Source organism: Anomaloglossus baeobatrachus, chromosome 10 (assembly GCF_048569485.1).
Source record: "Anomaloglossus baeobatrachus isolate aAnoBae1 chromosome 10, aAnoBae1.hap1, whole genome shotgun sequence".
Classification (NCBI taxonomy): domain Eukaryota; kingdom Metazoa; phylum Chordata; class Amphibia; order Anura; family Aromobatidae; genus Anomaloglossus; species Anomaloglossus baeobatrachus.
The window spans coordinates 171,285,485-171,300,092 of NC_134362.1; the positions used below are offsets into that span (position 1 = coordinate 171,285,485).

Genomic DNA, 14,608 nt, shown 5'->3' on the forward strand with positions numbered 1-14,608 from the left:
ATGTAAACATCGGGTAACCATACCCGATGTTTACCTTAGTTACCAGTCTCCGCAGCTTCCAGACGGCGGCTCCGTGCAAGCGCAGCGTCGCTTGCACGTCGCTGCTGGCTGGGGGCTGTTCACTGGTCGCTGGTGAGATCTGCCTGTTTGACAGCTCACCAGCGACCATGTAGCGATGCAGCAGCGATCCTGACCAGGTCAGATCGCTGGTCGGATCGCTGCTGCATCGCTAAGTGTGAAGGTACCCTAAGAGCATGGGATGCGATATGCTAATGACCCCTGACTCGGGCTCTGCTGCGAGTGTGAGCCGAGTGTCATGCGACTGTGACCTGATCTTGTGATCGGGTCACAGCTGTGAAGCTAACTGGCGCTGCAGAGGAGAGGGAGGGGTTAATCCCCCCCCCCCATCTCCTCCATTGTCAGCCTGTGCTTTTAACCCATGTTACACCCTGTTATTATATTCTTGTGGCTGAGAGGGCGGCGCATGCGGTCAATAACAGCAGTGCAGATCAGCTGATCTTCGCGATTAACTGCCGAATAGGACATCGTGCCGCCCCCGGACACCTGGTAATTGGGTAACACGGGCTTCACAAAGATGGTGCCGGAGATAAGCGCTATGTGCAGGTGCCAACTCCGACACCATCTTAGTGAATAGAAAAATTAGCATAGAGCCAGAGAGAGGGAGGAACAACAGGCAGGGGGGCGGGAATCCTTATGCATAATCCACCCTGCTATTATATGCTGCGGTGCAACTGTCACTCAAAAAGCTGACGAATTTTTAACCTTCACTTTCTTGGATTTGAAAACCTAAACATCCGAGCTGACCACTACAGATATGTATAAAATCAACCTGATAGTGCCAGTATAGCACTATATGTATAGAATCAGCCTGATAGTGCCAGTATAGCACTGTATGTATAGAATCAGCCTCATAGCGCCAGTATAGCACTATATGTATAGAATCAGCCTCATAGCGCCAGTATAGCACTATATGTATAGAATCAGCCTGATAGCGCCAGTATAGCACTATATGTATAGAATCAGCCTGATAGTGCCAGTATAGCACTGTATGTATAGAATCAGCCTGATAGCGCCAGTATAGCACTATATGTATAGAATCAGCCTGATAGTGCCAGTATAGCACTGTATGTAGAGAATCAGCCTGATAGCGCCAGTATAGCACTGTATGTAGAGAATCAGCCTGATAGTGCCAGTATAGCACTGTATGTATAGAATCAGCCTGATAGCGCCAGTATAGCACTGTATGTAGAGAATCAGCCTGATAGTGCCAGTATAGCACTGTATGTATAGAATCAGCCTGATAGTGCCGGTATAGCACTGTATGTAGAGAATCAGCCTGATAGTGCCAGTATAGCACTGTATGTATAGAATCAGCCTGATAGTGCCAGTATAGTACTGTATGTAGAGAATCAGCCTGATAGTGCCAGTATAGCACTGTATGTATAGAATCAGCCTGATAGTGCCAGTATAGCACTGTAAGTATAGAATCAGCCTGATAGTGCCAGTATAGCACTGTATGTATAGAATCAGCCTGATAGTGCCAGTATAGTACTGTATGTAGAGAATCAGCCTGATAGTGCCAGTATAGCACTGTATGTATAGAATCAGCCTGATAGTGCCAGTATAGCACTGTATGTATAGAATCAGCCTGATAGTGCCAGTATAGCACTGTATGTATAGAATCAGCCTGATAGTGCCAGTATAGCACTGTATGTATAGAATCAGCCTGATAGCGCCAGTATAGCACTGTATGTATAGAATCAGCCTGATAGCGCCAGTATAGCACTGTATGTATAGAATCAGCCGGATAGTGCCAGTATAGCACTGTATGTATAGAATCAGCCGGATAGTGCCAGTATAGCCTTGGCTTTAGGTTATATAGGAGAATCCTAGTGATTGGTTCCCTTTAAATAAGCCCCATCCTGTGCCCCTGAAAAAATTCTTGCTCCTCACTGTGCTCCCTGCAAACCAAAAAAAAATTACTCCACACTATGCCTCTTACAGTACATGGCCTCCACACTATCCTTTCCTATAAAATATTCCCACTACACTGTCCTCCCTTGTATACTATGAATGTCACACTGCCCACTAATAAGTAAAAATGGCACATTGTCCCCCCTTATAAATTTTAACCACCACACCTGCCTCAATTATGATTCATGATCTGCACACTGTCCTCAAAATGCCCCATTCATTCTGCCCCTGTCCATACTGAGCCCTCACACTGCCCCTCTCCATACTCCCATGCTGCCCCTGTCCATACTGAGCCCTCACACTGCCCCTCTCCATACTCCCATGCTGCCCCTGTCCATACTGAGCCCTCACACTGCCCCTCTCCATACTCCCATGCTGCCCCTGTCTGTACTGAGCCCTCACACTGCCCCTCTCCATACTCCCATGCTGCCCCTGTCTGTACTGAGCCCTCACACTGCCCCTCTCCATACTCCCATGCTGCCCCTGTCTGTACTGAGCCCTCATACTGCCCCTCTCCATACTCCCATGCTGCCCCTTCTCCATAATTAGCTCCCAATGCTGCCTGCCTCTTTTCCATAATGAGACCTCCACGCTGCGCTTCTCATCATACTGAGACCGCCAAGCTACCTCACGCCTAATGCTGAAATCCCCCCCACACTATCCTATTTTTCTTACCGAGTCCCCTTCATTGCTCCACTCCATACCGAGCCCACCCATGCTGCCCCCTTTCCATACTGAGTCTTCACACTGCCCCTCCTCATATTGAATCATCATGCTGTCCCTTCTCTATAATGAGCTCCCCTTGTTGCCCCCCTCTCCATACTGAGTCCTCACTTCTCCCCAGAGATTTTGGCCCTTGCATTCTCACTATGTAAACCCTAAACCCCCTCTACAGCAATAGGCCCCCTAACTTTGCCTCTACAGCAATAGGCCCCCTAAACCCCCCTCTACAGTAAGAGGCCCCCTTATCACGCCTCTCTCCCCCCCAGCCTCCCCCTCTCTCTCCCCCAGCCTCCCCCCCAGCCTCAGCCTCTTCCCCCCCCCCCAGCCTCCCCCCAGCCTCAGCCTCTCCCCCGCCAGCCTCCCCTCAGCCTCTCCCCCCCAGCCTCCCCCCAGCCTCAGCCTCTCCCCCCCAGCCTCCCCTCAGCCTCTCCCCCCCCAGCCTCCCCCCAGCCTCAGTCTCTCCCCCCCCAGCCTCTCCTCTCCCCCCAGCCTCAGTCTCTCCCCCCCAGCCTCTCCCCCCAGCCTCTCCCCCCCAGCCTCTCCCCCCCAGCCTCCCCCCAGCCTCAGCCTCTCCCCCGCCAGCCTCCCCCCAGCCTCTCTCCCCCCAGCCTCCCCCCAGCCTCAGCCTCTCCCCCGCCAGCCTCCCCCCCGCCAGCCTCCCCTCAGCCTCTCCCCCCCCAGCCTCAGCCTCTCCCCCCCCAGCCTCCCCCCAGCCTCCCCCCAGCCTCAGCCTCTCCCCCCCAGCCTCCCCCCAGCCTCAGCCTCTCCCCCCCCAGCCTCCCCCCAGCCTCAGCCTCTCCCCCCCAGCCTCCCCCCAGCCTCAGCCTCTCCCCCCCAGCCTCCCCCCAGCCTCAGCCTCTCCCCCCCAGCCTCCCCCCAGCCTCAGCCTCTCCCCCCCAGCCTCCCCCCAGCCTCAGCCTTTCCCCCCCCCCGCCTCTCTCCCCCCAGCCTCCCCCTCTCTCCCCTCAGCCTCTCTCTCCCCCCCAGCCTCAGCCTCTCTCTCCCCCCCAGCCTCAGCCTCTCTCTCCCCCCCAGCCGCAGCCTCTCTCCCCCCCAGCCTCTCTCCTCCCCCCAGCCTCTCTCCCCCCCAGCCTCTCTCCCCCCCAGCCTCTCTCCCCCCCAGCCTCTCTCCCCCCCAGCCTCTCTCCCCCCCAGCCTCTCTCTCCCCCCAGCCTCTCTCTCCCCCCAGCCTCTCTCTCCCCCCAGCCTCTCTCTCCCCCCAGCCTCTCTCTCCCCCCAGCCTCTCTCTCCCCCCCAGCCTCTCTCTCCCCCCCCCAGCCTCTCTCTCCCCCCCCCAGCCTCTCTCTCTCCCCCCCGGCCTCTCTCTCTCCCCCCGGCCTCTCTCTCTCCCCCCCGGCCTCGGCCTCTCTCTCTCCCCCCCGGCCTCGGCCTCTCTCTCTCCCCCCCGGCCTCGGCCTCTCTCTCTCCCCCCCGGCCTCGGCCTCTCTCTCTCCCCCCCGGCCTCGGCCTCTCTCTCTCCCCCCCGGCCTCGGCCTCTCTCTCTCCCCCCCGGCCTCGGCCTCTCTCTCTCCCCCCCGGCCTCGGCCTCTCTCTCTCCCCCCCGGCCTCGGCCTCTCTCTCTCCCCCCCGGCCTCGGCCTCTCTCTCTCCCCCCCGGCCTCGGCCTCTCTCTCTCCCCCCCGGCCTCGGCCTCTCTCTCTCCCCCCCGGCCTCGGCCTCTCTCTCTCCCCCCCCGGCCTCGGCCTCTCTCTCTCCCCCCCCGGCCTCGGCCTCTCTCTCTCCCCCCCCGGCCTCGGCCTCTCTCTCTCCCCCCCCGGCCTCGGCCTCTCTCTCTCCCCCCCCGGCCTCGGCCTCTCTCTCTCCCCCCCCGGCCTCGGCCTCTCTCTCTCCCCCCCGGCCTCGGCCTCTCTCTCTCCCCCCCCGGCCTCGGCCTCTCTCTCTCCCCCCCCGGCCTCGGCCTCTCTCTCTCCCCCCCCGGCCTCGGCCTCTCTCTCTCCCCCCCCCGGCCTCGGCCTCTCTCTCTCCCCCCCCGGCCTCGGCCTCTCTCTCTCCCCCCCCGGCCTCGGCCTCTCTCTCTCCCCCCCCGGCCTCGGCCTCTCTCTCTCCCCCCCCGGCCTCGGCCTCTCTCTCTCCCCCCCCGGCCTCGGCCTCTCTCTCTCCCCCCCCGGCCTCGGCCTCTCTCTCTCCCCCCCCGGCCTCGGCCTCTCTCTCTCCCCCCCCGGCCTCGGCCTCTCTCTCTCCCCCCCCGGCCTCGGCCTCTCTCTCTCCCCCCCCGGCCTCGGCCTCTCTCTCTCCCCCCCCGGCCTCGGCCTCTCTCTCTCCCCCCCCGGCCTCGGCCTCTCTCTCTCCCCCCCCGGCCTCGGCCTCTCTCTCTCCCCCCCCGGCCTCGGCCTCTCTCTCCCCCCAGCCTCTCTCTCCCCCCAGCCTCTCTCTCCCCCCAGCCTCTCTCTCCCCCCCGGCCTCTCTCTCCCCCCCGGCCTCTCTCTCCCCCCCGGCCTCTCTCTCCCCCCCGGCCTCTCTCTCCCCCCCGGCCTCTCTCTCCCCCCCCCCCGGCCTCTCTCTCCCCCCCCCCGGCCTCTCTCTCTCCCCCCCGGCCTCTCTCTCCCCCCCCCCGGCCTCTCTCTCTCCCCCCCGGCCTCTCTCTCTCCCCCCCGGCCTCTCTCTCTCCCCCCCGGCCTCTCTCTCTCCCCCCCGGCCTCTCTCTCTCCCCCCCGGCCTCTCTCTCTCCCCCCCGGCCTCTCTCTCTCCCCCCCGGCCTCTCTCTCTCCCCCCCGGCCTCTCTCTCTCCCCCCCGGCCTCTCTCTCTCCCCCCCGGCCTCGGCCTCTCTCTCTCCCCCCCGGCCTCGGCCTCTCTCTCTCCCCCCCGGCCTCGGCCTCTCTCTCTCCCCCCCGGCCTCGGCCTCTCTCTCTCCCCCCCGGCCTCGGCCTCTCTCTCTCCCCCCCGGCCTCGGCCTCTCTCTCTCCCCCCCGGCCTCGGCCTCTCTCTCTCCCCCCCGGCCTCGGCCTCTCTCTCTCCCCCCCGGCCTCGGCCTCTCTCTCTCCCCCCCGGCCTCGGCCTCTCTCTCTCCCCCCCGGCCTCGGCCTCTCTCTCTCCCCCCCGGCCTCTCTCTCCCCCCCCGGCCTCTCTCTCCCCCCCCGGCCTCTCTCTCCCCCCCCGGCCTCTCTCTCCCCCCCCGGCCTCGGCCTCTCTCTCTCCCCCCCGGCCTCGGCCTCTCTCTCTCCCCCCCGGCCTCGGCCTCTCTCTCTCCCCCCCGGCCTCGGCCTCTCTCTCTCCCCCCCGGCCTCGGCCTCTCTCTCCCCCCCGGCCTCTCTCTCCCCCCCGGCCTCTCTCTCCCCCCCCGGCCTCTCTCTCCCCCCCCGGCCTCTCTCTCCCCCTCGGCCTCTCTCTCTCTCCCTCGGCCTCGGCCTCTCTCTCCCCCCCGGCCTCGGCCTCTCTCTCCCCCTCCGCCTCCCCTTGCATGATTATAGTGGACAAAAAGAGGCATCGCAATGATCACCAACTAACCTGTAAGATGCCCATACATTCTAGGCTCTGCCTTAGCGCATACCTGCTCCGGTGCCCGCCGCACTGCTCTGGTGATTATCCTCTTCTGCCTGGCTACAGCTTCGGTCGCGTCCTCCTCCACGGCGTGTGTCGTCTACAGCATTGGACGCTGCAGCACGGGGCAGTGAGCTGATTGGCGCGCCCGCGACCCTGGAAGTGGCAGGCGCTGGAACTTCCGGGGTCAATCAGCTCACTATGCCTGGCGCCTGCCGTGTATTTAAATGGACAGAAGTGCACCTCTCCTCCATCTCACCCCCCCGAGAACACAGCGGATTCACTAAACTGTGTAACGGAGGGAGGGGCGGGGGGCGGGGATGTTAAAAAATTTTTTTAATATATATATATATATATATATATATATAATATATATATAATATATTTTTTTTTTTGCTGCCAGAAAGTGCTGCCCCCCGCAACGTGCCGCTTCAGGCACGGGACCACGAGTGCCTAGTGGCAAATACGGCCCAGTACGTAATAACACACGGAGAATGGAAAGTCCCGCCTTACCTGATTCTTCCGGAGCGGTCTGCGGTGCTGAATGACAGTGCCTGGCACAGGCCACGCCCCGCTGTCGCTGCTTCCGGCCCCCAGTGAAGAAGATGCGTTGTTCAAATTCACTGGGGGACGGATGCAGGTGACAGCCGCGGCAGAGACTGCAGGGCTGGTGGAGGTGAGTATGTGTTTTTATTATTTTAACAATGACACGTGAGTTTCTCCGGCGCGTGTCACGTGGGACCGCATCCACACTATATCCATGTGGTACGGGTGTGGGCCGTGTGACACCCGTGCTGCCGGAGAAAAACGGACATGCCTCCGTATGGAGCACACGTATGCTCCACACGGAGGCACGGGCTAATGGCTGAACACGTGCGTGCACATATACCCATTGATTTTAATGGGTTTACGTGTGCCCGTGTCTCCGGTACATGCGGGCACGGACCTAGCACGTACCGGAAACACGTGCGTGTGAAGGGGGCCTAAGGCAAACAGTGTCAATATAAAGCTGCTCACTAAAGAGTAACCACCCTAAGTAAGCCCAAGGCTGTGCCAAAGAATAAATAATTGCCCATCACTGAGCTCACAGCAAAAATAAAGACCACACACCGTGTCACTTACCGTATACGGCCTCCACATTCTCTCCTATAACATTCCCACTACACTGCCCCCTCAATTGAAAACCCCACTGTCCTCCCAACTGAATTATACCCTCCAGACCTTCCTCATTTATGAGCTATGTTCTCCACTGTCCACACCTCTCCATGCAGCCCCCACTTCACTGCCCCCCTCATGCTGTCCCCACTCTACTGTATAATGAGCCTTATGCTTCGCATTCTGTATACTGAGCTCTCCCAGGTTCCTAACTGAGCGCTCCCCATGCTAGCCCTTCTCCATATCAAGCCCCCTCCATACCAAGCCCCCCCATGGTGCCCCTTCTCCATATCAAGCCCCCTCCATACCAAGCCCTCCCATGCTGCCCCTTCTCCATATCAAGCCCCCTCCATACCAAGCCCCCCCATGGTGCCCCTTCTCCATATCAAGCCCCCTCCATACCAAGCCCTCCCATGCTGCCCCTTCTCCATATCAAGCCCCCTCCATACCAAGCCCTCCCATGCTGCCCCTTCTCCATATCAAGCCCCCTCCATACCAAGCCCTCCCATGCTGCCCCTTCTCCATATCAAGCCCTCTCCATATCAAGCCCCCCCATGGTGCCCCTTCTCCATACCAAGCCCCCTCCATACCAAGCCCCCCCATGCTGCCTCTTCTCCATATCAAGCCCCCCCCATGCTGCCTCTTCTCCATATCAAGCCCCCCCATGCTGCCCCTTCTCCATATCAAGCCCCCCCCATGCTGCCCCTTCTCCATATCAAGCCCCCTCCATACCAAGCCCTCCCATGCTGCCCCTTCTCCATATCAAGCCCCCTCCATACCAAGCCCTCCCATACTGCCCCTTCTCCATATCAAGCCCCCTCCATATCAAGCCCCCCCATGGTGCCCCTTCTCCATACCAAGCCCCCTCCATACCAAGCCCCCCCATGCTGCGCCTTCTCTATATCAAGCCTCCTCCTTACCGAGCCCCTCCTATATCAGGCCCCCTCCATACCAAGCCCCCCCCATGCTGCCTCTTCTCCATATCAAGCCCCCCCATGCTGCCCCTTCTCCATATCAAGCCCCCCCATGCTGCCCCTTCTCCATATTAAGCCCCCCCATGATGCCCCTTCTCCATATCAAGCCCCCTCCATTCCGAGCCTCCCCATATGAAGCCCCCTCCATACCGAGCCCTCCCCATATCAAGCCCCCTCCATACCGAGCCCTCCCCATATCAAGCACCCTCCATACCGAGCCCTCCCCATATCAAGCCCCCTCCATACCGAGCCCTCCCCATATCAAGCCCCCTCCATACCGAGCCCTCCCCATATCAAACCCCTCCATACAGAGCCCCCCCATATCAAGCCCCCTCCATACCGAGTCTCCCCATGCTACCCCATTCTACATACTCCAACCCCCATTCACTATACTGTCCACCACCCTCATTTTCCTTCCCCCCCCATTCTCCATGCTTCGCATTTCCATCACCCCATCATGCGCACCCCCATCATGCGCCATCCCCCATGCTGGACACCTGCATCATGCTCCATCCCCCACATCATTCTCCGTCCCCCCCCCATCCTCCATGTTGCGCCCCCACATCATGCTCCATCCCCCCATCCATGTTGCGCCCCCACATCATGCTCCATCCCCCCATCCATGTTGCACCCCCACATCATGCTCCATCCCCCACATCATGCTCCACCCGCCCTCCATGTTGCGCCCCCACATCATGCTCCACCCCCCCCTCCATGTTGCACCCCATACCCCCCCCTGTCTGTTTGGCGCGGTTTTCGGCTGTAAAGCGCTTACCTGCTCCAGGCTGAATCTCCCGGTGGCGGCGGCGGCTCCATCTCCCGGCGGCGGCAGCAGCTCCATCTCCCGGCGGCGGCAGCTCCATCTCCCGTCCTACTCTGCTCGGCGCTGCCTCACGCTGCTGTGACCTCTGCATAGTGAGCGCAGCGCACGGCCGCACGTCTGGGCAGGGAGCTGATAGGAGCTTTGCTGACCCGGAAGTGCCGGCGCGCTCACAGCTTCATTTATATTCGGGTGATAGACATGAATATAAGTGACTGTGGCGCCTTCTCCCTCCTCCAAATAGAAGCAGGATTTAATAAAGAATTTGGATGAGGGAGGAAGATTTAAAAAAAAAAAAAAAAAAAAAAAAAATTGTTTTGGTCTTCGCGCCACCCCAGGCACGTGCCCTCTAGTGCCTAATGGTAAATACGGCCCTGGTCAATGCTTTATAATGGTCTTTTTTCTTCGTATCTGCAGGTGGATTTACCTAAATGATCAGAATTTGTGCATCCCAACCAGCTCTTCCTTTGTATACGGGGCGGTGCCCATTGGTGCCAGCATCTATGTCATTGGTGATCTTGATACAGGTAAGAAGTGATTCACTTTATTAATAATTTTTTTTTTTTTACTTATTTTTGCAAGCAGGGAAGTTTGGAGTGCTTGATGATGATGGTAATAATATATTTATATAGCGCTATTAATTCCACAGCGCTTTACATACATTGACAGCACTGTCCCCATTGGGGCTCACAATCTAAATTCCCTATCAGGATGTCTTTGTAGTGTGGGAGGAAACTGGAGAACCCAGAGGAAACTCACGCAAACACGGGGAGAACATACAAAGTCCTTGCATATGGTGTCCTTAGTGGGACTAGAACCCAGGACCCCATCGCTGCAAGACTGCAGGGCTAGCCACTGAGGCACCGCAAGACTGCAGGGCTAGCCACTGAGGCACCGCAAGACTGCAGGGCTAGCCACTGAGGCACCGCAAGACTGCAGGGCTAGCCACTGAGGCACCGCAAGACTGCAGGGCTAGCCACTGAGGCACCGCAAGACTGCAGGGCTAGCCACTGAGGCACCGCAAGACTGCAGGGCTAGCCACTGAGGCACCGCAAGACTGCAGGGCTAGCCACTGAGGCACCGCAAGACTGCAGGGCTAGCCACTGAGGCACCGCAAGACTGCAGGGCTAGCCACTGAGGCACCGCAAGACTGCAGGGCTAGCAACTGAGGCACCGCAAGACTGCAGGGCTAGCCACTGAGGCACCGCAAGACTGCAGGGCTAGCCACTGAGGCACCGCAAGACTGCAGGGCTAGCCACTGATGCACCGCAAGACTGCAGGGCTAGCCACTGAGGCACCGCAAGACTGCAGGGCTAGCCACTGAGGCACCGCAAGACTGCAGGGCTAGCCACTGAGGCACCGCAAGACTGCAGGGCTAGCCACTGAGGCACCGCAAGACTGCAGGGCAAGCCACTGAGGCACCGCAAGACTGCAGGGCAAGCCACTGAGGCACCGCAAGACTGCAGGGCAAGCCACTGAGGCACCGCAAGACTGCAGGGCAAGCCACTGAGGCACCGCAAGACTGCAGGGCAAGCCACTGAGGCACCGCAAGACTGCAGGGCAAGCCACTGAGGCACCGCAAGACTGCAGGGCAAGCCACTGAGGCACCGCAAGACTGCAGGGCAAGCCACTGAGGCACCGCAAGACTGCAGGGCAAGCCACTGAGGCACCGCAAGACTGCAGGGCAAGCCACTGAGGCACCGCAAGACTGCAGGGCAAGCCACTGAGGCACCGCAAGACTGCAGGGCAAGCCACTGAGGCACCGCAAGACTGCAGGGCAAGCCACTGAGGCACCGCAAGACTGCAGGGCAAGCCACTGAGGCACCGCAAGACTGCAGGGCAAGCCACTGAGGCACCGCAAGACTGCAGGGCAAGCCACTGAGGCACCGCAAGACTGCAGGGCAAGCCACTGAGGCACCGCAAGACTGCAGGGCAAGCCACTGAGGCACCGCAAGACTGCAGGGCAAGCCACTGAGGCACCGCAAGACTGCAGGGCAAGCCACTGAGGCACCGCAAGACTGCAGGGCAAGCCACTGAGGCACCGCAAGACTGCAGGGCAAGCCACTGAGGCACCGCAAGACTGCAGGGCAAGCCACTGAGGCACCGCAAGACTGCAGGGCAAGCCACTGAGGCACCGCAAGACTGCAGGGCAAGCCACTGAGGCACCGCAAGACTGCAGGGCAAGCCACTGAGGCACCGCAAGACTGCAGGGCAAGCCACTGAGGCACCGCAAGACTGCAGGGCAAGCCACTGAGGCACCGCAAGACTGCAGGGCAAGCCACTGAGGCACCTCAAGACTGCAGGGCAAGCCACTGAGGCACCGCAAGACTGCAGGGCTAGCCACTGAGGCACCGCAAGACTGCAGGGCTAGCCACTGAGGCACCGCAAGACTGCAGGGCTAGCCACTGAGGCACCGCAAGACTGCAGGGCAAGCCACTGAGGCACCGCAAGACTGCAGGGCAAGCCACTGAGGCACCGCAAGACTGCAGGGCAAGCCACTGAGGCACCGCAAGACTGCAGGGCTAGCCACTGAGGCACCGCAAGACTGCAGGGCTAGCCACTGAGGCACTGCAAGACTGAACTGCCCGAGCCCGGATCATGGGCATGAGTAGCTGTGCTCTCCGGTGGAGCAGAGTCATGGCCCTGCAGGTCCGGACCTGCCACATCCAGGATTTAGCGGGTCCTGATCGTGTGCCCTTTCCTTATTCACTGACGGGACGGAGGCGGCGGAGCACCATATCTGGCTACCTCCTTAGGTTCCATCTGGAGAAACACTTCTTACACCAAGTTAAGAGCAGTTTGCCCCTGATAAGCCTATATACCACATAATCATTTACCGACTAAATGCAGAGAACTGTGTGGTGGTGCCAGCTAAACGCCAGCCCGTCCTTCGTCAGGTACCTCTTGAATTCGACAGTTGGAAAATGAAGGTCTGCCAATTTACCCCCCCAAAAACCACATTGTAAATCTGAGCTCACGTTCTGCTCCTTTATCCTTCCCTGAAGACCTCTTTCCAAACATTGACAGGCTGGTATACTTTTTCCATTTTAGCATAGCTGCTACCAAACGTACCATTAACTCACAGGCCAGCTGCACTCCTGTATCTCTGCGATCCCAAGTCTCCATTGTTTTGTTTGCAGCCTCTATATATGATGCACAGTGATTGCCATTATCTATACAGAGGAGAGCGTTCCGCCGACATATATATGGCCGATATGTATAAATAATTCGTGTTCAATATATGGAAAGTCATTTTACTGAACGCTAAAAGCACTGTCATTCTGCAGATTGCACAATTATACACACATTTAGCAGATCTCATACCGCTCCAATACGTCATCTGTATTATTACCGCAATCCTCGGGTGAAATAGTATCAGAAATTGCAGTATTGCTCCATCCCCTTGATCACAACGGACCATGGTAGGTCAATCATGATCAAGGAGCAATACTGCAGTTTCTCATGTAAACTATTTATCTGGCATGGTAGCCAGATTAATTTGTTCCTGGCATTTTTTGGGGGGGTTATTAAATAGGCAGCACATCAATCCTGCAGCACAGACTGGTGCGGATAACCAGAAGATTGTTTATTTTATAGTATTTCCTTACTGTTGTTCCCCAATTATGGAAAACCCCATGTTCTCTAGATAAATGGTGGCCAGAGCTGCTGATCTTTCTCGGATTGACCCACCCATCGGAGTATGGGGGGCTGTTTTGAACTTTTTTCTCAATGACAGATGTGGCGAGAAAGAAGGATCAGGTTTGTTGGATTTTAAGAGATCCAAACGTTTGTCGGCAGAGGTGTCTGGCGGTGGCTTATTCCCCTCTCCCCATAGAAAACACATGCATACTCGGCCAAACTGAGCTTCCATGACAATGAAGGGTGTCCAGTTAAAAGTAACATTGACTGGACACTTAAAGGGTTACTCTCATTCTCATTAATGGTTAAAAAAATAAGCAACTTTACAATTTACACTTTTCGTAAAAATTCTCTACTCTTAGTAGGAACGGAGGGATTCTTCATTATTTATATAATATAATATATGTGTGTGTATGGAGTTAGATATATATGACACGCAGTGAGATATGCATATATATATATATATATATATATATATATATATATATATATAATAATACATACAGTATAGATATAGCTTTTGCCCTAGTGAATCTGCAGTCTAGCAGCGATGGTTGAATTTGTTCAGCACTTACAAGCTGTTTCCTATAGAACTTGTAAGCACGATGGTTGAATATGTTCAGCACTGACAAGCTGTTTTCTATAGAACTTGTAACCTCGATGGTTGAATGTGTTCAGCACTGACTGTTTTCTATAGAACTTGTAACCTCGATGGTTGAATATGTTCAGCACTGAGAAGCTGTTTTCTATAGAGCTTGTAACCTCGATGATTGTGTTCAGCACTTACAAGCTGTTTTCTATAGAACTTGTAACCTCGATGGTTGAGTGTGTTCAGCACTTACAAGTTCTATAGAAAACAGCTTGTAAGTGCAATGGTTGAATGTGTTCAGCACTTACAAGCTTTTTTCTAAAGAACTTGTAAGCGCAATGGTAGAATATGTTCAGCACTTAGGAGCTGTTTTCTATAGAACTTGTAAGCGCAAGGGTTGAATTTTTTCATAATACACTTTTAGAAAATGTGAAAATGTAAGAGTAGTCGCCACTGATGTCTTTTGGGGTGCGATCACTTATAATCATTTATGCCTAGAAATTATTTTTTTGTTTTTCTACCCTGTATCCTTCATCTGAAGTCCAATTTTTGTGTTGTCAGGTACAAGTTACGACTACGTGAGAGAATTTAAGAGGAGCACCGGCATCTGGCATCACACCAAGCAGCTGCTGCCGTCTGATCTCCGGCGCACGGGGTGCGCAGCGCTGCGCATCGCCAACTGCCGTCTATTCCGGCTCCAGCTGCAGCAAGGGTTCTTTCGCATCCGAGTCACTCCTTCCTGATCTGCTGGTAAAGACTGCACGACGACCCGACCTCTCACAAGCCCAGCCAGCTTCATTATGGGGGTAAAATATACCACAAGAGATAACCAGTGAAAAAAAAAAAAAAAAAAATGGCGCCTACCATGCTGCAGCCTTCACATACAGCGGGTACATAGCCGTGGAGCACTGACGGGAGTAACTCCATGGAGACACTGTGACGGCTCGGGTGATGGGGTCCCTATATATCACGTCTGTACTGATACCTTATATCACATTGCTTTATGCTTCCGGGGGTTCTTAGTTTTCAAGCATGAGGCAATGTAGTAGTTTAGCGAGCTTTAACCTGCAAAATGCTGGAGAGGACTTATATTGGCACCGCTAGAAGAGACAATCTCGCGCTTGCGTCGTCTGTTGCACTTTGCTTGCCTTAAGGGGAAGCGTCATCTGTTGTCTTAATCCTCTTCTTAAAGGAGAACTCCTATCTCCCCTGTCC

At 56.9% G+C, this 14,608-nt stretch overlaps 1 protein-coding gene across 1 annotated transcript in view; it reads left to right on the forward strand.

Moving 5' to 3' along the window:
* The window catches only part of GAN (gigaxonin), a 97,921-nt gene extending 83,592 nt beyond the window's left edge, over positions 1–14,329 (forward strand). The window contains exons 9-10 of the mRNA XM_075325431.1: positions 9,583–9,692; positions 13,955–14,329. Coding sequence (XP_075181546.1) covers positions 9,583–9,692; positions 13,955–14,136 — 292 coding nt within the window. The 3' untranslated portion in view covers positions 14,137–14,329. The remainder of the gene's footprint in view (positions 1–9,582; positions 9,693–13,954) is intronic.
* Positions 14,330–14,608: the final 279 nt, after the last annotated feature.